Raw genomic sequence first — 25507 nt, 5'->3', positions numbered from 1 at the left:
CTCAGAGTTGCCTTCACACCTATAACAGAAATATCCATTAGATCATCTAAACAACCTCATTTGCCTTAAGAGGCCAGGTGTTTATAAAGTATTCTGCAGATATAGCATCAGTTAAGTTGGAGAAATATGATATTTGGAAGAAATTCACTGGAAAGAACAAACATGTTGAGAAAAAGAGAGCCCATAATCGGACCTGGCTTGCTACTAATGAAAATCATCAGGTAGTTTAGGAACCAACAAGACTGCTGAATATTGAATTTAACTATGTTCACAAGTTTAAATAAGCTCTGAAATGATCCAGTGTCCAATACGTTAATAAAAACCAAAGCCTTACCTTAAACTTACTGTGGCTGGCCTACAAGAAGGACCTAATATAGTCAGAACTAGGTTATGAGAGACATCGCATAGCACATGTTCACTGTGCTATGCAATGTGTATGGCATCTCAGCATGATATACTGTATGCCATCAGTTTTAACAATGATTATATAAACATTAATTTATGTATTAAAAACCATTCTGCTTCTACACTGGTTTCCATAAATTAAGAAAAAAGGAGAAAAATCATAACTCAAAAACTGTATAATGAATTTTTATGCAGTTTGGTGAAAAGCAGTATGATATGAGATATGAAAGAAAGACTCACAAAATTTAAATATATTAATTCTGTAACAAATAGGTACATGAAGATAGTGGTCAGAAACAAGAAGTCAAAATGAGATTGCCAAATTGCCCCAATAAAAAATGCAGTCACTCCTCACAGTAGTGCAATGATGTTTCATACCATTTATTAATGGTGTCCAGGAGCTCAGTTGGTAATAACAACCATTGCATCTGCAAAACTCTACATCTCTCGGGGTTTTGAGAGTAGCAACACATCTATCTAGTATCCCTGACATAGATGGATATATTGATTTGTATGTGCTTCCTAGCAGAACCATTAATGCTGCAACTTGTAGAGATGAGGTCTTGAACCCTATGTTCATCCATATGTGGGTGCTATAGAGCAGTGCTTCCCAAACTTCTGGATGTCAGAGGCCCCTTTGCAAAAATTAAAATATTTCACAGCCCCTCGAAAAAAAATCTAATAGAGAGATATATTAATATAATATTTATTGTATTTATATTCAATACAAAACATACATAGCGAACATTGCAAAAATCAAATGCATATGTTACATTTTTTGCCTCTTACCGTTTGGTTCTGAAGACGATGCAGGCTGTTCTGGTAAAATATGAAATACTGTCCTCTTTTTTTGAGTCTGTTTCTGCTTCTGATTGTTCGCAGGAATTTTTTTTTATTTTTTATCAGCCACTTATCCATCTCAGAGTTAAATTTTTTAACATAGAATAGATCAAATAATATCACCACTTACCGATATTGGCACACCACAGGCTGATAACATGAAATTAGTGAATATTACCTGAATAAGGGAATCCCCGGACCAGGAACATTTTTCTCTTTTGTGACTTTTCTCCCTTTACGGTAATTAAGCCTAACATGAAACAGACAGCAAAGGAAGGTTATTAAAACGTGCATATGATTGGTGCGGTATTAACAAAAGATCACGCAACTGAAAGATAAAAGCATAGCTGACAATTGAGTTGAAATGCTAACTCTCTTCAACCGAATTCCATATGTGAAGCTGCCATAGCATTCATTATATATATATATATGTATATATTACTTAGTTTTAACACTTTTACGAATTTTAACATGTTCGGTTGAATTTTATTGCTGCCTTGGGAAATCGAACTCACATCTAATTAATAACAATAGTTTTTAGTTAGATAATGTGTTTGCCCATGCAACAGTCTATACAGCATAGTTTCTGTATGAGGGGACATGTGATTCATTAATTAGTGTGTTTTTATCCCAGTTGTCTCTAATTGCACTATTTGTTGAGAAATATATTACACAGACTCCTCATACCTTATTCACTGGCATAATAAAAGTACTTGTTTTTATTGCCTCTGCAGTATAGTGGCTGTTAGGAGGGCGTGTTGTTTACCACTGCAAGCGAGTTACTATCTCCTCACATGAACTTGTTTAAGCTTTTTTTCATGTGTGAAATATATGCAAAACTTTTATTGGTAACAGAAAACTAGCTTGGATGACAGTGATAATATAAAACGAGTTTTTGTTGGATTCTGATTATATAGAGATTGGAGTAATTATTATTTGATTCAGAATCCAACATGATCTTCCATCACAAAGGCTAGACTTGTAAATAATATTTAATGTAAACAACTTATTTTACAATTTAATATTCATATAACCACTTTAATTTTGTCTAATATCTAATTATTTAATCAAAGATATATGTATTAATAGTGATAAGACTGTATTAAATATTATTAAGCTATTTTAATTATTACTATGTTAATATTATAAGAATTTATATTCAATATTTTAACTGCGCATTTATTGAAATATAAATATTCTTTATTCCTGTTTGTGAAAGTTTAACGTTATGTAATAGCTCAATTTTATTATATTTTGTTTTGTTGTCATGGAAACGTAAGTGAGTGAGCACGTTTTGGAACACCACGTGAGGTTTATTGAAAAGAGTTTTAGAAAGAGATGACGTGAGCAATTTAGGGGGGGAAAAAACAGATATATAAGCGACGAACGCTGGAATTATTAATTAGGAGATTAGAGATTGATTAGAGAGAGGTTGGCATTAGGTTGGAATTCGGCATTCGAAAATCACAGTGCGATAATAGCGAGTCGGCAAGTCACTCAAGCAACTAAATAAAGTCTATAAGTTGAGAAGCAGTTAGCTAATAAATTTCTGAATAACAAATAAAGCAACGGAAGATAGCTGAGTGACTACTGAATGACTAGCGATATTTTAGTTGAGATTTATTTTCAGGGCCGACTTTTCAAGGACACACTGAAATGTGAAGCATAGTAAGAAGTAACTAGAGAATAAATAGAGGCAACAGGGTTGTGTTTAATGATAGCGGTGTTTAGAATTATAGTGCCTAAAGAATTATTTGAATGCCGGAGGAATGAACATCTGTACATATAAAACCCAAGTTAAAGAATTATTGTGTATTGCCCTAATTCAAGAGTAATCAGTAGTGCTTCATACAAGAACATCTGATTATATGTATTGTGCCTGTAAATTAATTCAGTTAATGCTAGAAGATTTATTTTAATGAGTGCTGTTTATTGTTAAAAGTGTTTACAGTTATAAAAAGTGTTTGTGTGTATGTTGATGAAGGAAGAAGATTAACAGTAAGATTATTCCAACTTTAATATTTCTGTTCAGAGAAGTGTGTGTGTGAGTTTCATCTTAGAATTCCCTGATGTTAACAGTAACTATCGCGGAGAATTAAAAGCGTAAAATTAAAAGTGTCTGTTTATGAAGAGGTATTACTGCAATTTTTTAATTGTATTTGGAACTTAAGGAACTATGAAAAGACTGTGATATAGAGATAACAGATTTATCTTGTTAGAGTTTGATTGTACTTATCGGAGAAGCTGAAGTGATTGTGATATCTTAATTAGTGATTTGGAGTTTAAGTGTAAAATTTGTGATTCTAAATTAAATGTTTGTTTTTGTTTATCTAAAGTTGTATTTTGCCTGAATCTCTTTTACTGCACCATTCATGAAATATTCAAACCAAAGCGGGTGAATTAAGTTAGTTAAATATACTCAGCCAGTATATATAATAACATCATATAAAAGAGGATAGTTGTGAGTTGGTTTTTCTTCAATTCTTGAACTAATTCAGATATAGAGTGGCGCAGTCTATAAATATAAATTTTCTCTATATTGAATTAGAAATCAACTAGCAACTTATAATTTTGTACATCATAGTGACTAACATGTCGGATCCAAAGTATAAATTAAGAAGTAGGATCCAACATTTTGATATGTATATAAAGTCAATATCAACAGTTCCTGATTACAAACGCGTGATGAAAGGGACAAGAAGATTTGGAGCTTCCCTGGAGAGCATTCGAAGTAAATACAATTAACCACTGCTTTGAAATGAAACATATGAATAAGCAATATTTACTAATATTCATTAAGTGCCGAAATACGCAGGAAGCAAAGTTTGTGAACCAACACCAATGTGTGAATTTTTCCATTAAAATATAAAAAATAACAAAAAAGAAATAATATATAATAAAAGTTAAATACGTTTCTTTTAAAATAAAAAAAATTTACTTGGTCTTAAAACATTTTAAATTTGTTTTCATTATTTCATGCCCCCCTCAACAAAACCTACGGCCCCCAAGGGGGCCGCGGCCCACAGTTTGGGAAGTGCTGCTATAGAGGAGACATTTATCTTTTAATATGATAATGCCCATCCTCATTAAACACTGCTCATAGACCAATATTCAAGAAGAGACATATTGCTCATATATAGGACTTATAAGAGAGCTTTGCTATAGCATTGGTTGTTATTACCAACTAAGCTCCTGGACACCATTTTCAACAGTATGAAACATAATTGTGAGTGCTGTATTTCTGTGATGGATGACCACATTCCTTATTCAGGCACTTTGATAATGCCATTTTGACACCATGTTTTTGATGATTGTTTTCATACTCATTTGTTACTGAATTAAGCTATTTATTTACAATTTTTGTGGGTCTTTCTTTCTTTCATATCTCATATCATTCTTCTTTTCACTGAATTGTATTAACATTTATCATACAGTTTTTGAGTTACTTTGATTTATCTCTTTGTTCTTTCATTTATGAAAATCAGGGTATATGTTTTCATCAGATTATGGATATCTTTATTCTTGATGAAGTATGCCATAGTGTGTAAGTCACTAGAAAAATAATTAAAAACTTTTTTACTTCATAGCTTATATTGTGGTTATACAAGAATTATGGAAATTTGCTTACATTTTTTATGATGAGATGGTGGGAAAATATTCCAGGGTAATAGGTTTGTGATGTGATTCATTTGGATTTGAGCAAGCTTTTGATATCGTTCCACATAAGAACCTAGCCTAGTGATTATAGTGTGCCGAATAAGTACTGATAATCACTTATGGTAATCAGATGGTGGAGAGGAGTCTTCAAAGAACCAGATTTTTAGGAGTGGAATACCACAAGATACCTTGTTCAGGATTAGAACACTTTTCTTCGAGCTATTTAAATTTCTGCATCTGGAAAAGGTATATGATGAGCTCTTCAAAAGATTGTGCATATGAACTCATATATAGAGGTTAAAATATGTTCTAGTTAAAATGCATCTCAAGATTTGTGAAAATCTGAACTAAATGTTCAGTTAAGTAGAAAACATTGGCATTCTTATGAGCAAAACTTCAAACAACTAACACATTTTAGTTATGAGAGTTGGATTAAAAATCAAATATTTCAAAAACTGGAGATCACTGATATAAATGACCTCTTAAAAATTAGAATATCAGTACCAGAACTACATTAAAAATTAAGATAATGCTTGAAAGATAGAATTAATTATTGATAGGAAACTGATAAAGAAATCTTGATGAGTATGTTGATTTTTTTTCTGACCAAAAAACTAATGTAATAAAAAATAACTAACGTTGGGTTTATAGGTTGTAATAATTATTTAATAAACCCACTGATTTTGCCACTTAAACTAGTGGCTTCATCTGGGTTAAGGATGAACACACGAATATACAAGCATTAAATATGAATCATTATGTAAGTAAAAACTGAATGTGTACTAACCATTACACAAAAATACAAGTAAAACAAAAACACATGGAGCATGGAAGTTGGCACATGATCAGTCGTTGTTCAGCAGATGAGCCTGATAGTTTGCAGAAAAATTCAAGTCTAATGTGTTAAAAGATCTAATTAGTGATTTCCAAATGTCACACAAAATCATCCCTTGGTTTCTGTTGAGAGTGGCTTGTGAGTGGATTACCATTATAGCCTCTTTGATGTTGTGGGCACTAAAGTTGTGTTAATTGTGGGAGAAATGGAATTCTAAACCTTGAGCTGTCTTCTCTGTTGTTATTGAGGTTTTCGATATGCTCCTTTTGTCTTATTTCTAACCTTCTTGTTGTTTGCCCTGTGTAATTAAGTCCACGAGAACATGGAATATTGTAAACTCCAGGATGTTTGTTGAAAGGGTTGTGGGTCCTTCGGGTAAGCGTAACAGATATTGTACCATCATAATGGGTTTGAAGACCAATCTAATGTCATGAGATTTCAGGAGATTTGCAATTTTTAGTGAATGTTTGCCAATAAAAGGAATGGAAACTTGAGGCTCTGTAATTGAATGTCATGGATCTGTTGCGGAGAGGGATTACAGAATAGTATTCTTTGTGCCATTTTTTTTTGGATACCCATTGCTGGTCAAGAGTTGGAGAATAGAATGCAATTCTTCTGTTAGTGTTCCTTCATCTCTCATAATAGATTGCCTTCTTTTTTCAGCGTATGTACAATATCTAATTTTGTGAAATATAGTGCTACGAGGAGAAATGTAGATAACAACATTCGAGTTGGCTTACAGTACACACCAAGAGAAATGCTTCCGTCTGCTTCTTTTTTTCATTATTAGAATGTCCAGAAAATGTAATTTTCCTTCATTTATTAGTTGTAAAGTGAATTTGATTTTATGGTGGAAGAAGTTAATATACGACAGAAAATTGTGTAACTCAGCCACACAATGTTTCAATATTATGAATATGTTATCTACATACAAGGGTGGTCTGAAAAGTTCTTGGCCTTGACCATAGATGGCAGCACTATTGGCAATATTTTTTTTTTCTAAGTTGGTTCATCTGTCATAAGCATCCATACGAAATTGCAAGTCATTCTATCGAGTAGTTTGTTTTTTACAGCTGTCTGAAGCAAAAGTGTTGTCCTGTATCCCTTGAAATGGATAAAATTGAGTATCATGCAGTTATAAAATTCTTTGTAAAAGAAGGTTTAACACGAAACGAAATTCATTCAAGGTTCATAAAACTTTATGGGCACTCTTCTCCTTCGTTTTCAACAATTAAGAAATGGGCTGCCCAGTTTAAACATGGCTGTACCACCCTTGAAGATAATCCACGTGAAGGACGTCCAAAACGTGTAACAACACCAGAAATCATTGATCAAGTGCACGGTATGGTATTGGATGACTGGCAAATCAAAGTTCGTGAAAATCTGAGACTATATATGTAGGATATAGTTTGCATGAAGAATTGCAAATGAAAAAGCTTTATGCAAGATGGGTGCTATGCTTGCTCACAGCAGATCAAAAACTCACTTGCATGAAAATCTCTGAATACTGTTTGGAGCATTTTAACAAGAATAAAACTGATTTTGTGTGTCAATTTATTACTATGGATGACTTGGATTCACCATTACACACTAGAATCCAAACAGCAGTCAAAACTGGTTGTTTGGATTCTAGTTGTTTGGTGCTGAACAACCAGCTGGACAGAAGCTGGTTGTTCAGTGCCAAAGAAGACAAATTTGGTTCCATCAGGAGGAAAGGTCATGGCATCAGTGTTTTGGGATGCTAAAGGCATTTTGTTTATTAATTATTTTGAAAAGGGTAAAACAATAACGGGGAATATTATTCCGATCTTTTTAAGTACACTAGATGAAAAAATTCATGAGAAAAGACCCGGTTTGCAGAAGGGAAAAAACCATCGTTCATCAGGACAATGCACCTTCCCACAAAGGTGTTTTGGTAATGGGAAAATTAAGGGATCTGCACTATGAATTGTTGGAACATCACCCTATTCTCCAGATTTGGCTCCCTCTGACTTCTATTTCTTCCCAAAACTAAAACACTTCCTCGCTGGTCAACCTTTTTCTTCTAATCAAGAGGTGATTGCAGCTGTAGAGGGGTATTGGCAGATCTTAGTGAGGACCACTACAGGGACAGGATAATGGCACTGGAGCATCGCTGGAATAAATGTATTAGTCTTAAGGTAGATTATGTTGAAAAATAAAAATAATTTTGAAATTATAAATTTGTTTTTTCATTGTTATGCTGAGAACCTTTTGGACCACTCTCGTAGATGGTGTAATGCAAATCAGTACACAACAAATCAACTTGGTTCAGTTCTTACCTTGTGGATTGTATTCTCTCACATAACATAGCTAATGACAATTTTCATAGATCTGTTTATCTCTTCTGGAATGGAAACATTCTTTGAAAAGTAAAAACTTCAGAATGATATTATTGTTCCTACAATTTTTTAGAAATGTAAGTTGATTCAGAAGTTTGGCTTTCTTGCATTTTAGTTGTTCTAGTTTACATACCTTTCTTTTAACTTCCCCATCAAGTCTGTTCATGATGAATATGCTGATTTTTTCGACCAAAAAACTAATCTAATAAAAAATAACTAACACTAGGTTTATAGGTCGTAGTAATTATTGTGTGGTATTGTGTTAAGAGATAAAGTTGGTCTCTTACGATGAGTCTTTTGACTCCATGGAGTACCCATGTAAGTAATAATCAGTAATAATTATTCATTCATCATCAATTAGATGCTGCATGTACATGATTTGACCTAGCATATGACATTAATTACAATGTTCATTCTCACCCTGTGGTTTTATTACAGCAAAAATCACATTAAATGACATATATATTGATTTCTTTCTCCTTCATGTAATATCAAGCTCATTCTGATCATTTTGACATTTATGGTATGGAGCATTACTTATTGACTAAAATATTAAGAATCCTCACTTGAAAGCTTATCTTTCAGATAGGGGGAAAAAAATTTTTTTTTTTTTTTGAATTAACACAAAATATTATATGATGCCCATGGACATATTCTTAAATCTCTATTTTAATGAAAATTGAGTTATGATAATACAGTTCCAACTGACCTCTTGAGTGATTATTTTCTTGAAAGAACTAAGTAATAAGAAATTACTTTATAATTTACTCTTGAGAATAATCGCAGTGCTAATCCATTTGATCGTAGAATTTTTGGGCTGTTGCCATTTTTCCATTTTTTTTTTTTTTTATTTTTTTTTATTACCTGAACTGATATTTGTCATACAGATTCTCAGATTTCCATTTTTTGGGTATGCTTTGTTATAGGAGGGGGGGGGGGGGGAAACCCTAATATAATGCACATTTTAATGAGAATTATGTTGTGATATTGCTTCAAACCCCCTTTGGTGCATGTTGACCATTTAAGTTGGTCTTTAATTTTTTTAATTTTCAAATAAAACTTAGTGGAGTAAATTTTAGAAGTAAACCCTATTATTTTAGAGTTTTAAGTTATTTTTGTGCTTAAATCATTTGGACAACCAGAAGTAATCCTGTTGATCAAACTGCTTATCAGCTCACCCAGTTAACTTAGAAGAGAAGCATTTCATTAAAACTGTGAATAACACATCAGTTTTTTTTTTTTTAATCAGATCTTTATTTTTTGTCAATATAACTTTTCTTCCTTGATTTGCCATATTCTTTAAAAATGAAAGCAACTATTTTTATATGTGCCATACTGGATTAATAATACAGTAAGGAAAATCAACTAAAAGATCTCATGGAAATTATTACCATTCTACAGACATCTCCGTAGAATGCGAAGTCTCATCACAGGAGACTCGATTTATCCACACAATGTATCATGCCTCTCCTTGAACCCATTAACTGACAAAGTGCTAACAACTGACTCTGGCAAACCCATTCCATTCATTTGCAACTCTCCAAGTGAAAAATATAGTCCTCATCCTCCCTAATAACTGCACTTTTACTCAATTTCAAAGATGACCTCTTGTTTTGCCCTCTCTAGCTAAGTGCTGAAACATTTCCCCTGCATCAATCCTATAAAACCCTTTAAGTAACTTAAATGTTTCATATCCCCTCAGTCTGTCCTCATAGGGAGTATTCCACAGACCACTCATCATCTTGGTTGCTTGCCTCTGAATCTTCTCCACCACTTCCTCATCCCAACGAAACCCAGGAGATCAGCCCTGAGCACAATAATCCAGAGTATGGACATATCAAGGCTTTATAAAGAGGAATAACAGTTTCCTTATCTCTACTTGTTAGTATGTTCTTCAATAGCCAAGATCTTAAGAGCTACCTTAGTAACCTTGGCAATATCTCCTCTAAACTTCAACTCTCTACCGTCCCTAAATTCCTAGCTTCATCTGTTTCCTGGAGTACAGTGCCATCAATGTGATACACACTCATATTTATAAATTTAGGGACACAAAAACACACGTGTTGAACAGATTATTTTATTAATTACTAATAAAATAAAACTTGACGTTTCGACCCCTGTATTGAGGTCGTCATCGGAAGGATACAAGTGTATAAGGAACCAAGCTACATGCTCTAGCCCTGTATACCAGTAAACTAAATCTACGTAGTTAATTAATCCTTTTCCTTAGCCTGACCTCTAGTGATAAAAAAAATAATAAATAAATAAGAAGAAAAAAACCATGGGGTCACCACTTTCTCCCCAATAGCTAATTTTTATATGGAAGACTTTGAGCAACGTGCTCTAGAGACAGCATGTCTAAAGCCCAAAATTTGGATCAGATACGTCGACATTTCGCCATTTGGCCCCACGGCTGCGAAGTTCTAAATACATTCCTAGCCACCTAAATAAACATCACAAACGTATCCAATTTGCCATTGAAATGGGAAAAAACAACTCTCTTCTTTTCCTAGACACACTTGTCACGTCTTCCCTCTGGCTGTCTCTCCTCCTCAGTTTACCGCAAACCTACACACCCACAGGCCAATATATACACAAAAATTCTTACCATCACCCAACAAAAACTAGGTGGCATAAGCACCCTTAAACACAGAGCTCTAACTATTTGTTCTAATGAACAAGCTCTAAACCAGGAATACAAGATCATCAACCAAACATTTATAAAAAATGGATACAGTAAAAAAACTATTCACAAGATCCTCCATAAAGATACTAGTAAGAACAAAAAAGATTTCAGGAATGCTATTGCCATTCCTTATGTTAGAGGCATTTCTGAAAAAATAGACAGAACACTATGCAAATACAACATTAAAACCACCTTTAAACCCACAAATAAGTTAAGACACCTACTCAGTTCTTCTAAAGATCCTCTTCCACACCTAGTCCACCCAGGGGTATACGAAATACAGTGCACATGTAACATACCATACATAGGGGGAAACAGGAATTTAGAATAGCGGTCAGCAACCTCTGACTCTCTGAATGAATAATTGTGGCTCTTTTCATTATTAAACAATCTATATTTGAATAATGCAAAATGAATGTTATTTATTAAATTAGAAACTAAAAACCCTAAATATAGCATTTGCAATAAATTAAGGACATTTTACATTTAATCAAGGATATTTTACAATTGATAATAGTACATGCGATGCTGAAAAATTTTATACGTTCATGTTTGAACTCTTTGAAATCATAAGCGATAATCTTTCTTTACATTCGTCTTGCATTATCATGGATAATGCAAGAATTCATAAATTTGTTTTAATTACTCATGCCAATTAAAATTACTTAAATTGTGTTTTATGTTATTTTAATTTATTAAACCAAATACGTCACGCTAGGCTAGCACATGTAGCTCTACGGTAGCACTTGCCTGTCTGAACACGCCCATTGTCTTCGCATATAGTGCTGGTGTGGTCTGTAAATCTGCTCACTTTGTAAAAATAAGTAAAGGTTTTGTAGTGGACATTGCAGTGCTTTCATTTACTGGTGATTGTGTTAGGTAACATGAATATTGTAACATTAAATTAAATATTAACAAAATAAAAATATTTTTATAGTATTTAAAATGTCAGCAAAAAAGAGAAAGATAGAACAAGAAAATTGGGAGTTTAAAAGTGAATGGACCGAAACTATACATTTGTAGCAAATACAGCAGGATTTTCAATTTGTTTAATATGTCATTAAAAGCTTTCAAACAATAAAAAATCAAATATATTAAGACATTTTTTAAATAAACACAATACATTTGACAAAGCATATCCACGAGGAGATGAAAGAAAAAAGGCAAGTAGAAGAGCTGCAATGCAAAGTAAACCTAACTGAATGTTCATTTTCCAAATGGATAAAAGCATCAAGAAATACAACTATTGCTAGTTTTGTGGCCTCTCAAGAAGTTGTTAAACGAGGGAAACCTTTTACGGATGGTGAATATGTGAAAGAATGTTTTATTAAAATGTCCAAATTTCTCTTCTGTGATTTTAAAAACAAAGTGGAAATAATCACAAAAATAAAAGCCATGCCATTATCTGCTAAGATTGTAAGGGACAGAACTATACAAATGGCAGAAGATATAACAAATCAGCATTGTACAGATCTAAATTCAAAACCAGGATTCTCCATTGCCTGTGACGAATCATACAATGTGGATGACATTGCACAGATTGTACTTATTTGTAGATACATAAACTCTCAAGGACCTCAGGAAGAATTACTCAATATACTGCCACTTACACGACAGACTCGTAGAGAAGACATTGAATCTGCTGTTACCACTTTCTTGAAAAGTAAGTGTATAAATATTAACAAAATAATATCTATTGCTGACGATGGGGCGCTGAGCACAAAAGGTACAAAAAAAAGGTTTTATTTCTTTATTTAAAAAAACAAAGTTTGCATGATTTGTTTTCCTTTCACAGCATAATTCATCAAGAAATACTTTGTGCACAAACTTTTCCAAAAAGAAATAACAGTGGTGATGGATTTGGTTGTAGAAATTGTTAACAAAATAATGGCAAGACCGCTACATCATCCGCAATTTTGTGAACTTCTTAAAGAAATCAATTGCTAATATTCCGATCTTTTGCATAACAGAATAGGATGGCTTTCCAGAGATGCGGTGTTGATGCAATTTGCCTCCTGCTTTGAAAGGTTAAGTTGTTTCTAAGACAAAAAGACCTTGAATATGCACAGTTAGAAGATACTCATTGGTTACAAAAATTCTACTTTATGGTGGATATGATTTCCCATTTAAACGCACTAAATAAGAAACTACAGGGAAAGGGAAATTCAGCAGTTTTGCTTTTAGAAGAAGTGATTTCGTTTGAACAAAAATTATATTTGTTTGCGACAGACGTAGAGAAAGGCACATTATTACATTTTCCTATGTTGAAGAAATATCAACAAGAACAAGCTGATAATAATTCCATAAATTTAACCTTTTTCAAAGAAATTGTGGTAAATATGGATCTGAATTTAATAGGAGATTTGAGGAGTTTAGAAAGAACAAGGCAACTATGTCATTTTTATTGCGACTACTTGAAATTAATCCTGCGGAATTAAATTTTTCACCTTTTGCTGGAATTGATGAGGCTGCATTTCAACTTGAGTGAGACGACCTGAAAACCAGGGATTTGTGGAATTCAAAATTTAGAAATCTTGGGCTGACCTGGAGGAGTTGGAAAGACAAAAATCTACTCTTGCAATACAACCCAAATGGTTTGCAATAGAAGATCTTAAAAAGCAAGATCAGATTGTATTTGACAAGTCATCATCATGCATTACAAGGATTTAGGCCTAGCATAGCCTGTTCCGGCCTTAGAAGTCATCGTTTAAGAGGACGTCCTGGTTTTCTTTTTCCTAATGGCTTGTACTTTAAGGCTTGTTTTGGTGATCTTTCTGTTTTCATTCTTTGAACGTGTTCTATCCATTTATGTTTATTTTTTTTAATTTTTTCTATTACTGGTTCTTGGTTTAATTCTTTCATAATTTCTTCTTTTCTTTTGTGATCAAATAGGGTATACTTTGCAGTTTTACTTCATTTCTGCTGTTATTAATCTTTGTTTGTCTTTTTGTTTTATTGTCCAGATTTCACTTCCATACATTAAGACTGGTAGGGCTAATGTATTGTATACTTTTAGTCTGGTTTGTTTTTGAACTAGGTTTGGTTTAAATATAGAGTTAATTACACTTATTTTTAAATATTTTGCAAATTTTACGTTTATATCTTTTTCATTTTCATATGTGATCATACATCCTAGGTAGTTATTTGAAAAGTTGAATTGTTTATCGGTGTTAAGTTCTGAATGAAACTGAAACTGTTAATTTATATTTTCTTCAGAACTTACCATGCATTTTACATTTTTGCATATACTGTACTGATATATCAGGTGGATAATATTGCTTGTAAATTACCAGAAACGTTAATAATTTAAGAATCCTTTTATTTGCCCATAGTGTTGTAATATATTTACTGTGATTAGTCCATTGTTTAAACTTTGCTAAATTTGTATAAATAATTGTATATTACTGAGAGAAGGCTAATCGGATTAAGTACAGATAGCCAAGAGCAAAATACGTACGCCAAAGTACACGTGCACTGTGGAAGGAGAGCACGCATTCCCCCCCCCCCTACACACACACACACACATGCCACCACTAAAGAGTATGCTAGGGGAGATTGTGATGCTAAGTGCTGGGAAATGTAAGGTGACGTGAGCAAAGAAGGAGAAATTTAATGACGTAGTAAGGGAGGTGTTGGCATGGAATTTAAAAAGTGAAGCAGCACCAGCTCAGAGTCTCTTTTTGGCGAGCTTTTCTTTAGTCGTCCTCTTTGCTTATCGATGTTCGCCCCCGTTTTCCTTGGAGGGATCGTCGAAGCAGAAATCGTGGGAGAATGCCGAGAAGTCCTTGGGAGATTGCTGCTTAAGGATTTGCCCAGCAAAGCTGAGTTCCTGTTTACTGCAGAGACAGCTAAGCCTTGCCGAGCCAGATGACCAGTGAATGGCGAGCACGTGTCTTCGTCGCCAGAGATATATCCAGTCCGGATCATTCAGTAAGGTTATGCAGACCAAGCAGAACAGAAAGTGGATCTGGAGGTGATGTTATATCGTGATATGTATGATATTCTAATGGTTCCCCAGCAATTGATAAAGTAGAACTTTAATCTGTGTAGAGAATGCATAAAGGAAGAAAGACTGTAAATTTTAGTTGGACATTAAGTTTAGAAGGTTGTGATTTTTATACAAGGACTTTAGAGATGTAGTTTAAGAGGGCAGTGTAACTCTGAGATATGAATGAAGAAATTAGAGTTAAATTAATGTCTATGAATGAATAACCTTTAGTTTTGTGGAGTTCTAGCTTATGATTTACCTTTGATAGAATGTTTTAACTGTACTGATATTACTAAGAGACATGCTAAGAGAGAGTAAGAAGGGTTAGATAATTATGTTTTTTCATTGAAATTAATATTGAAGCTAACATGTGCCAGAGTTTATTCATGATGTGTAATATGACTAGAGTGTAATTAAATGTTTTCTTTAAATTCAATACTTGCCTGATTTCATTTTCTATTGCACTGCTCATAAATAATCGAACCACAGTGGGAGGTAATTTATGAGGGAGGCTACACCTGCAAACTAAGTTAGAGATAGACGAGATTTGAACTACTTTATATAGTTTAAGAAATTAGGGATGGTGTGCTATGCTAAGTTCTGGTTCTTTGATTTTCATTGTTCAAAAATCTAGGATTCAAGGTAGCGCAGTATAAAATAAATTTTCCCTGAATCCAAAGAGAGAACTAGCACCAGCACTGAAACAAAGGAATTGCCATTGTTTATTGGCAATCTCTTTGTCTTCTACCGACATGCAATATCCTTATAGTTGTTAACGGCCCAAAGTAAACGTTAAGACTGCACACATTAAAGTGTTAATGAAAGATAATTAAGGTTCTAACAGAAAGTGTTGAATTAAGTAATTATTAATGATATAGACACGAAGTAAACATAAGCAAAGTAAGAAAGAAATATAAGGAAGTAACAATGTAACATCGGACACTTACATTCAGTTAAAAACATACGCATTTGGACTTCTATCAATTTTCGGATCGACATATTTTTGTGCGCAAATATTTTCTAATATGAATTTTATTAAAAGTAAGTTGAGAAACCAACTAAACAACGTGAGTCTTTCGTCATGTTTGAAAATGAAAATTACTGCGTATTCACCGCATATTGAGAAACTATCCGAAGAAGTTCAACAGCAAAAGTTGCACTAAAAAGATATTTTAAATTTAAAAAAATTAAAGAAATAGGTATGTTATTGGATTTTATACATATGTTTTTGTAAGGAGGAGAAAATCTTTGTTTTATTATTTACTATTTACAAATATCATATAATTTCGTGTGACATGCAACCCCCTGTGTTTTACAAGGCCACATCATCTTCTCTACTCTTCACGGTTCGTCCCAACTTTGCATCATCTGCAAACAACTGAATATCTCAATCCAAATCTTCACCAATATCATTTATATACAAGTTAAACAGTAATGGCCCTAAAACAGACCTCTTGAGGCACACCACTAGTAACTTTTCTTTTCCTGAATATTGCTTCCCCCATACACAACTTGTTGATACTTATCAGATAGCCAGTCTCAAATCCAGTGTACTAATCTAATATCCAACCCCATCTGCTCTAGTTTGACTGTCAACTTATCATGCGGTAATCTATCGAAAGCCTTTGCAAAATCCAAGTATATTACTGTGTATCCTTCTCCTCTGTCCAAGGAAGCAGTCACTTTATTGTAATAAGTAAGTAGACTACTAAAACATAACCTCCCTTTAGCAAATCCATGCTGTCCTTGAAAGATAATACCATTCTTGTCAACCCAATTCTGAATCCTAGTTCTCACAAGCTTCTCCAACAACTTAACTACAACACCTGACACACAGATAGTTTGATGCTTGAGTTCTATCACCTCCTTTACGAAGTGGCACAATCTTGCCCTCCTTCCACTCCTTCCTTAGGAACTTGACCGAGTGCAAGACTTGCATTGAAAAAATGTCAAGGCCGGCGTCAACTCTCTGACACATTCCTTCAGAATATGTGGTGATATATTGACAAGACCCACAGCTTTATTTACATCTAGTTTGCTCAACTCCCCATACACCTCTTGCGTACTTAGTCAGTCTCTCTTCCCCATCATTAACTGCTCTCAATCTCTCCATGAAGTCACATTCACAAGATTGAAAGACCTTTATGAACTGCTCATTAAGTATCTCCACCACACCTTCTGCAACAGCTGTCTGTATACCATTTTCTCCAGTCAGTGTCATCCTTCCATAATCATTCTTTCTTTTGCTGGCTACATATCAGAAGAACTCTTAGGATTCTTCTTGGCTTCATTAGCTAACTGCTGTTCATACCACTCTTTAGCTACCCTCACCAACCAAGTCACCTACCTTGCCTGGTCTTTGTAGTCCTCATGGAATTGGTTATTTCCACTTCTTATGCTGCCTCCATAATGCCTTTTTTCTCTGTATCGCATGCTTAATCTCTTTATTCATCCATTTCACACCTACCTTATTTAACCTTCTCACCCTTGGAATACATTTAGACATTGCACCTACTAGATAGTTTTTGAAAATCCTCCAAGCTGCATTGATCTCTTTTTCCACTTAACTCCTCATTCCATGCTACACCCACAAGCTGTCTCCTGAGCTCTTCATAATCAACCCTCTTGTAGTTCCACATATACCCTTTTCTCACAGAGGTCCTCACGCTGCTGGCAACCACCCGGGTAATCACCTCATGGTCACTCTCATGAATTTATGGATGATTTGACACCTCATTTATAATTACATCCTCTGATGAGATGACCAAATCCAAGACCCTCAATCCTCGTGTGCCCTCTGTTACATAGTAACAGAGGTAGTTATCCCTCAAAAACTCATTTTCTTTACTCATTTTCTTTACTTCCGGTTGCTATCTCATCATTCCAGTCTATATTGCCATAATTAAAATCGCCCATAATGATCACCCTTTTGTTATTTGCTTGGCTAATTTGATTATACATTTCTTTATCACCACCATCCACATTACCTGGTCTATAACAACAGCCCACCAAGTATTTGATTCCATTCACCTCTATCTCACACCATACTGTCTCAAAACCACTGGCACTATTTCCCTCTTGCATTGATGATAGAGAAAGAATTATGTCCATACAAAGTAGAGATGCCTCTTTCTCTATCATCAATAGCACTTCCCCTCCCTTTTTACCCCTTCTATCCTCACGAAACACATCGTACCATTCCATCTCTATTCCTGTCAGGATGTCGTCCTCTTCCAACCATATCTCACTTAAACCAACAATCTTTGGATGAACAGACACAATTAGTGCAACCATTTCATCTGCCTTGTTTTTTACACTTCTAGCATTTGTATATAAGCACAACAGCTCATTCCTTGATGTACAGCTAGTTCCACCGTTACCACTCATTCAATGTGATCTCTCCATTCTCGACTGGGGCCATTTCCCTTTCTGCTTATTCATTTTAGAACCCTCTTCAATTCCAACTGTTTCCTCTTGATCCCAGGTCATCCCATCCCATTCCTTTCCTGTCTATACATGCGCTCACATCCTCTTGGAGCATCCACCTTCTCACGCTGTGTACCCCTGTCTACCACGAGCCTCCCTGTTTCCCTGCTCCTCTTGCACACCCATTCTCTCATTTTCTATACTCATCCTTTCACTTCCCCATTCATAACCACCTCTTCAATCTCTCCTGTCTTACTCTCCTGCTCTTCCTCATCACTTCTCACTTGATCTGATTCATTCTCTCTACTCACTCCTCTACCTTCCAGCAGCAGTCTTTCCAAGGGACTTGCACCATAACATCCTCATCTTACCACAGTAATACCTAGGCAACACGCTGACTACCCTCCCTGTTCTGAATTACCAGTAAAACAACATATCCTGTATGTTTATTGCACTTTTCATACATACGTAAGCCAGATAGCCCAAAGAGTGAAAACATGTCATGGTGATGTCTAACATAATAGGCACATAACAGGTGGCTGAGGACAACCACCTAGAAAATTTCGATATTCAGCTTTTGAAAAAATCCATCAAAGTTGTGTATTCTTACGATTACTTGAATAAAAATCAAGCATGATATATGTTTAGAAATCTTTGGGTTTGTCATATTTTAAAATCTGAAACAAAGGATAAGTGTGTATGTTACTTTTTTTAAAATCAGAAAAGAGGATACTGACTTTTTCAGTATGGAATTTGGTAATATATGAAATAATAATGGGAGACAACTTTATTTATAGAAGAAAAATGTAAAGAAATTGACAATATTTTACACATCTCCCCACATAGTATAAAGACATCTCTTCTCTTCTCTAGTTGCCCTGGGGATACATTTTATATATTATCTGAATTTACATTAACTTTAGCTAAATTTGCATAAACTTTAATGATAATTTGCAGTTAGCACTATTTCTGCATAGTTTTTTATCTGTCTGCAAAGTGATTTCATTTTTAAACCCAATAGTAAGATTTCTTTTGATGAAACTATTTTTGCAGCTAAAAATTATTCTTTGTATAATTTATTTCCAGTGATGTTTTCTGCATTTAGTTGAACAGCTAAATATAAGTTAAATCATATCAATTCACCTTTCAGAGAAGAAACTGAAAATTTTCACGAAGTTAAACATTTTATTTTTTGAATTAAACAAAACATTTTCTTGAAAAGTGCAATTAAGATCAATCATAGAAGTGCTTAGTCAACAACATACTTTTATTATTTATGTGTGGTTAACAGATTTTTTTCCTTGTTTTATGTGGTCTTTCACATTCCACATTTTAGTTAGAAATAAAAGATCTGTTGTTATGGGTAACCTGCAACAAATTATCAAGACACTGAGAAAAGATAATTTTATTTAAAATTTTCTACTTCTATCCATACAACGACCACTGTATTTTGCCATATATTTTAGTGTGTGTGTGTATCCTTCTTTATGCAATGGGCATCTCCCCACATCAGGAACAGTTTCTATTGTTTTATCAGGTAACCAAAAAAATTCATGTGATTTTTGGTAATGTTCACTGACTTGTTTTATTTTGTAGTAGTTTGCACAGCAAAATTTTTATGTGCATCATAAGGCACAGATTTGCTTTAGTCGATTGATGCACTCTAACTTGGTGTGTACTCTTTTTCTGTGACTTTTAATCCTTTTAAGATGTCAGTTGAACCTGGTGTGATTCAGACTTGTTTCCTTTATGAATTAAACTCAGTTCAAAGGCTTCAGAAGTATCCCATAAGATATATATGGCATTTGGAAAAGGTGTGGTAGCAAAATGTATTGCTCAGAAATGGTTTAAAAATTTGTTTTTGGTGATGAATCACTTAAAGGTGCACCACATTCAGGAAGATCCTCCATTATTGATTATGAAGAATTACATGTCACTGTTGAAAATAATTCAAAATTAACACATCAAGAACTTTCACAAATGTTTAACGTGAGTGGTGAAACAATTCGTTTACATTTGCATCAACTGGGAAAATTATGGAAGCTAAGCAAATGGGTCCCACATGCATTATCAGATGACAGTAAACTTCAAAGATTATCAATTTGTTCTTCACTTCTTTCATGTCATAAAAACAAGCCATTTCTGGTTATTTGCTCACTTGTGATAAAAAAAATGAATCTTGTGTGCTAACAGGAAGCAAACTTATCATTGGTTGTCACCAAACGATCCAGTACTGCACACTTCAAAGGCACTTCATTCCCAGAAGGTTGTGTGGGTGGGTGGACTGGAGCCAGTATTGTCCACTACAAGTTTTTCACTGCAGACCAAACAATTATGGCCGAGATCTACTCTATGTGACTCAAGCATGAGCAGGTTGTTACTTCAGAAACAGCCAGGACTAGTTAATTGGAAGAAAGTGCTATTCTTACAGGACAACACCAAACCTCATTTCTCCAAGTGATTAGTACCTTTTTTGGTACTAGACAATCACATGTGAAACACAGTTCCACAATAAAATGGAGATTGAAGCAGAGGTTGCTAGGTTTATTACTTCTAAAGACAAAATGTTTTATAAGAGGACTTTATTTTGAGAGAGGACTTGAAAGTATTATTAAAGGTAGCGAAAGAAAAGAGTGACAGAGTTAGGATGGTGAGTCTGTTGCTGCGGTATGATAGAGAGGAGTTTAGAAGGAGGGCCATAATCGCAAATGACATTATGTGCAGGTTATGCAGACGGTGTGTGTGGAATGAGTTTGGGCAAAAGGATTTATACAAAATGGATGGCCTGCATTTGAATGGATTTGGTGTGCGGAGACTGGAAAAAGTGTTGCTGAATGAAGTGAAAATGGATGTGCAGAACCAGGGAAACTAGAACTACCAAGAGGGGGGGGGGTATGCAGACATCAGTGAGACAGTTGAGTGTAAGAATGTATATAATGTACCCAAGCCAGTACTAAGGACAAAAAATTGGAATGGGATATTTAGAATAATGCATCAAGATAGGGGTGGGACAAAGGGATCACTGCATTTCATGTATACTAATGCCAGGAGTATGAGGAACAAGAAGGAAGAATTTTTGGCCTTGATTGGTTCTTCCTGGCCACAGGTTATTGGCATTAGTGAAACATGGCTGACAGAAGATGATATAGTTAGTGGGATAGAATGTGTAGGTTATAGTGTGTTTAGGAGGGACAGAGAGAATAAAATAGGGAGAGGGGTGTTATTGATGATAGTTGATGAACGGCAGCCAAGGAGAATTGAAGTTGTATCGCAGGATAATGAAAAGAGCTCATTTGAGGCTATTTGGTGTGAGATTGAGACTGACAGAATAAAATATACAGTTGGGTGCTGCTATAGATCAGGTGATGGAATAGATGGTGGAGATAGTATGCATGAACAAATTGAAATGAGTGGAAGGAGGGTAATTATTATGGGAGATTTCAACTATGGTGACATTGATTGGAAGGAGAAGAGGACACATGTGAGGAAGGAAATGGATTTTATTCAATTATTAAGGGATAACTATCTGAGACAGCATGTAATTGAAAATACTAGGGGTGTGAGAGTGCTTGACCTTGGAATAGCATCTCAGAATTTGACTGTAATGAATATGACCATGTTCTCACCTATTGGTGAGAGTGATCATAAGGTCTTGACCTGGGATGTGGCTAAAGGTGTGGAATTTTCGATTAAGACAGGGTATATGCGGAATTACCGTGCTGGCAAGTATGACAAGCTTAGGAGATTGCTTGGATCAGTGCCATGGCATGTACAACTGCAAGGGTTGGATGTCGATAGAGCATGGGAAGTGGTCAAGGAGCATTTACAGGAGGTTATGGCTGATTGTATACCTAGGGTCCGAATAGTAAAACAAGTAGTGGTTAAATGGATGAATAACACCATTAAGCTTGAGTTGCAAAAAAATAAACAACCGTGGAGGGAATTTAAAGCAAGGGGTGACCTGCAGGCACACGAACGGTATAAAGTGCAGGCCAGAAGGGTAACGAGTGTGGTAAAAAAAGCAAAAGCAAATTATGAAAGGAAACTAGCTATGCAAGCTAAAGAGAATCCCAAACAGTTCTTTCAATATACTGCAAGCAAGGAAAAAGCTGTACACTGCATAATGATTTTAAGGAATGACGATGGTAAGGAGGTCACTGAATCAGTCGATATAGTGGAGTTACTCAGCGAACACTTTGCAAAGGTATATCATCCAGGTGGTGACATTGAAAAAAATGAAGGAACCATTAGTTTATACGGGAATTGTGATGAATGAAGTGGAGGTGAATAGTCTATTACAGAACCTTAATGTGAATACATCTGTGGGATTGGATGGTATACCGGCACGGGTCTTGCGTGAAGCGGCTAAGGAATTATCAGTGCCCTTGACCATGTTGTTTAATCTGAGTCTCGGGTCTGGTTTATTTCCAAAGGTGTGAAAAGAGGGGAAAATAGTTTCACTGCATAAAGGAGGATCCAAGACTATGGTTGCAAATTACCGACCAATCAGCATATCAGGAGTCGTTGTCAAGGTCTTGGAGAAAGTAGTCAAGGAAAAAATACAGGAATGGATTGATGAAAATAAGATATTTATGGGGGGACAGCATGGCTTTGTGAAAGGTAGATCATGCCTCAGTAACTTGCTCAAGTTTTATAACAAGGTGATGGCTGAACTGGATAAGGGTAATGGGTTTACAGTGATACTGCTGGACCTGGCTAAGGCATTTGACAGGATACCACATGGAATTCTAATCCGTAAACTGCAACATATGGGAATGGATATAGGGTTGGTGAGATGGATAGATGGGTGGTTGATGGAGAGATATCAGAGAGTAGTTTATTTAGGAGTAGAGTCCAAAAGACGGCCTGTGACTAGTGGTGTGCCGCAGGGTTCTGTTCTTGGACCACTGCTGTTTAATTTGTTCATTAACGATATAGGGAAAGATCTAAGAGGAACAGTTCATTTGTTCGCTGATGATGCAAAGTTGGGTAGGGCAATAATGAATGCAGAAGATGTCAAAATCTTGCAGGACGACTTGTATAGATTGGAGTTCTGGGCTAAGGAGAATGGGTGTCAATTTAATGTGACAAAATATAAGGTTATGCATTTTGGGATGAAAAGATTAGCATCAGTATACCACATTGGTGGAACTGTACTCCATGAGATTGATGAGGCCAGGGACTTTGGGAGTGTTGGTGGATAGGGAGATGAAGTTTAGGGGGCACATTGCAAAAGTAGCTAAATCAGCTAATCAACTCACTCGGTTGTTGAAAATACCTTGACGAGCAGAGACAAGCAAGTTATTGTACCTCTGTACCGAGCCTTGATAAGACCTCTTCTCGACTACTGTGCCCAGATTTGTTCACCTAGGTTTCTTCTTGATGGGGAGGAGGTGGAGAGGATCCAGAGGTGAGTGACTAAGATGATAGTGGGTCTATGGAATGAACCATATGTGAACAGGTTGAAGATTTGTGGGTTGCAGAAATTGGTTGATAGGCAGAAGAGGGAAGATATGATTGAGACATTCAAATTGCTAAAGAATTTCTATAGGATTAATTCAGAGGATATTTTTGAGATCAGGATTGGTGGTGGGAGAACTAGGGGACACCTATGGAAGCTGGGCAAGAGTGTGGTTAGCAGGGGTGTTAGAGCTGGGTTCTTTACTTTTAGAGTGGTAAATGAGTGGAATAAGCTGCCAGAGTCTGTTGTGGGTGCTATGACGGTGGGTGAGTTTAAGGCAAGGTATGATAGATACTGTGAGAATGTTGTATAGTTGTGTGGACATGATGTTTAGGGCCTCCCTCGATGAGTCTAAGGACTCCCTGGAGTTGCCCGTAATAATAAAAGCAGAATTTAGAAACTTGTATCTCGTTGGGAAAGAGTTGTAGATTGTAAAGGTGCTTATTTTAATGAATAAAACATTTTATGAAAATTTCTGCAGTTTAATTTTTATTATGAAAAACTGCATGAACTTTTTTGGTTACCTGATATTTCCTCATCTTAAATATCTTTCATTTGATCTCTTATCCTTAGAAATTTTTCATTCCATTTTTCCTCCCTCTTCTTTCCATTGAATAATTTTCACAAGTCACCATACCAAGTACAAGCTGTTACTTAAACATTTCTAAGGGAGGAGAAGAAAAGCTACATTTTTATGTGGTTTCCATCCACAAAAGATTATTAGCAAACCTATAGCAGACTTGTACCATGGGTGAAATAAGAATTTTTCTTTCAATTTTTTATCAATTTTTTAAAAAAAAAATTTTATTTATTTTTACATAGTCTGAGAACCCTGCTTTAGAGACCACATGCGTGGAACCTTTTCATACCACTTTAGTCCTCTAGAAAACGAGGCAGTGGTCTCACACCAGGCAATATATAAATTACAGAAAACAGAGATGGGTATCAAAATAAAACTATGTAAATAAAACTTGGCCGACCTGGTTAGCCGAGTGGTTAATGCACCCACTCTCCAACCAACAGGTTGCAGGTTTGAATCCCACCATGGGATTCAAACCTGCAACAAGTTTTATTTACATAGTTTTATTTTGATACCCATCTCTGTTTTCTGTAATTTTTGATCTAATTTTTATATTTTTACATTCTGCTTATTTAACTTGGCCTTGTTTCCACAACAGCTGAATTCTTAAAATGGCTTTTGAGTATTTTTCACATGTTTGGTACTTTTCACCTCACTTCTCCACTAAGTAGTCTTATTTAGAAGATAAGGGAGATGCAGAAGAAAAGAATTCTTAGCTTCTATAATTATCTTTTTATACCAATTACAAATTATAGAAGATGATCTTGAATAACTCTGTAGTAATAATTATGCCACTGCAAATATTGTCTCAAGTTAACAAGTTTTTCTGTATTAACAAGACACAGTATTCATTCAGATATGCAGTATTTTATTATAGTAACTGCAGTTTAACTGGTAACTAAGGTGTGACTAATAATTTTCATATAATATTACTTAATTGTTAGCTAACCTAAATAAGCCTTTCTTATTTAGGTTTTTCTTCTACAACTATGAAATTTGACCTCTATGAATTTTATATATAGTTGGAACTCCTTATTATATGTCACCTGAACGGCTTCATGAACACGGCTATGACTTTGCTTCTGATATCTGGTCCTTGGGTTGCCTTTTGTATGAGGTAAGTGGATTTAGTAAGTTTTTCAGTAGTTCTCGAAATTTCTGCATTCATTTCTTAAGGGTAAAAACAGCTGCTGAATTAAATGTCTATTTATAAGCCAAATAAAAAATTGATTCTGTTATGGACTGAATTTGTCTTTTTATTGCAAATTA

The 25507-nt window shown here is 35.0% G+C and overlaps 1 protein-coding gene across 3 annotated transcripts in view; it reads left to right on the top strand.

Moving 5' to 3' along the window:
* LOC150100838 (serine/threonine-protein kinase Nek7-like) overlaps nt 1–25507 on the top strand; it is a 132113-nt gene that overhangs the window by 83083 nt on the left and 23523 nt on the right. For all 3 annotated transcript variants that reach the window (XM_090401141.1, XM_090401143.1, XM_090401142.1), the window contains exon 7: nt 25261–25355. In XM_090401141.1, the coding sequence (XP_090257267.1) occupies nt 25261–25355 (95 nt within the window). The remainder of the gene's footprint in view (nt 1–25260; nt 25356–25507) is intronic.

Source organism: Typopeltis vanoorti, chromosome 12 (assembly GCF_054136105.1).
Source record: "Typopeltis vanoorti isolate ZY-2024b chromosome 12, IOZ_Tvanoo_1.0, whole genome shotgun sequence".
Lineage (NCBI taxonomy): Eukaryota > Metazoa > Arthropoda > Arachnida > Uropygi > Thelyphonidae > Typopeltis > Typopeltis vanoorti.
Note: the sequence above shows the minus strand (reverse complement) of the source record. Positions and strands in the feature narration are given on the sequence as shown.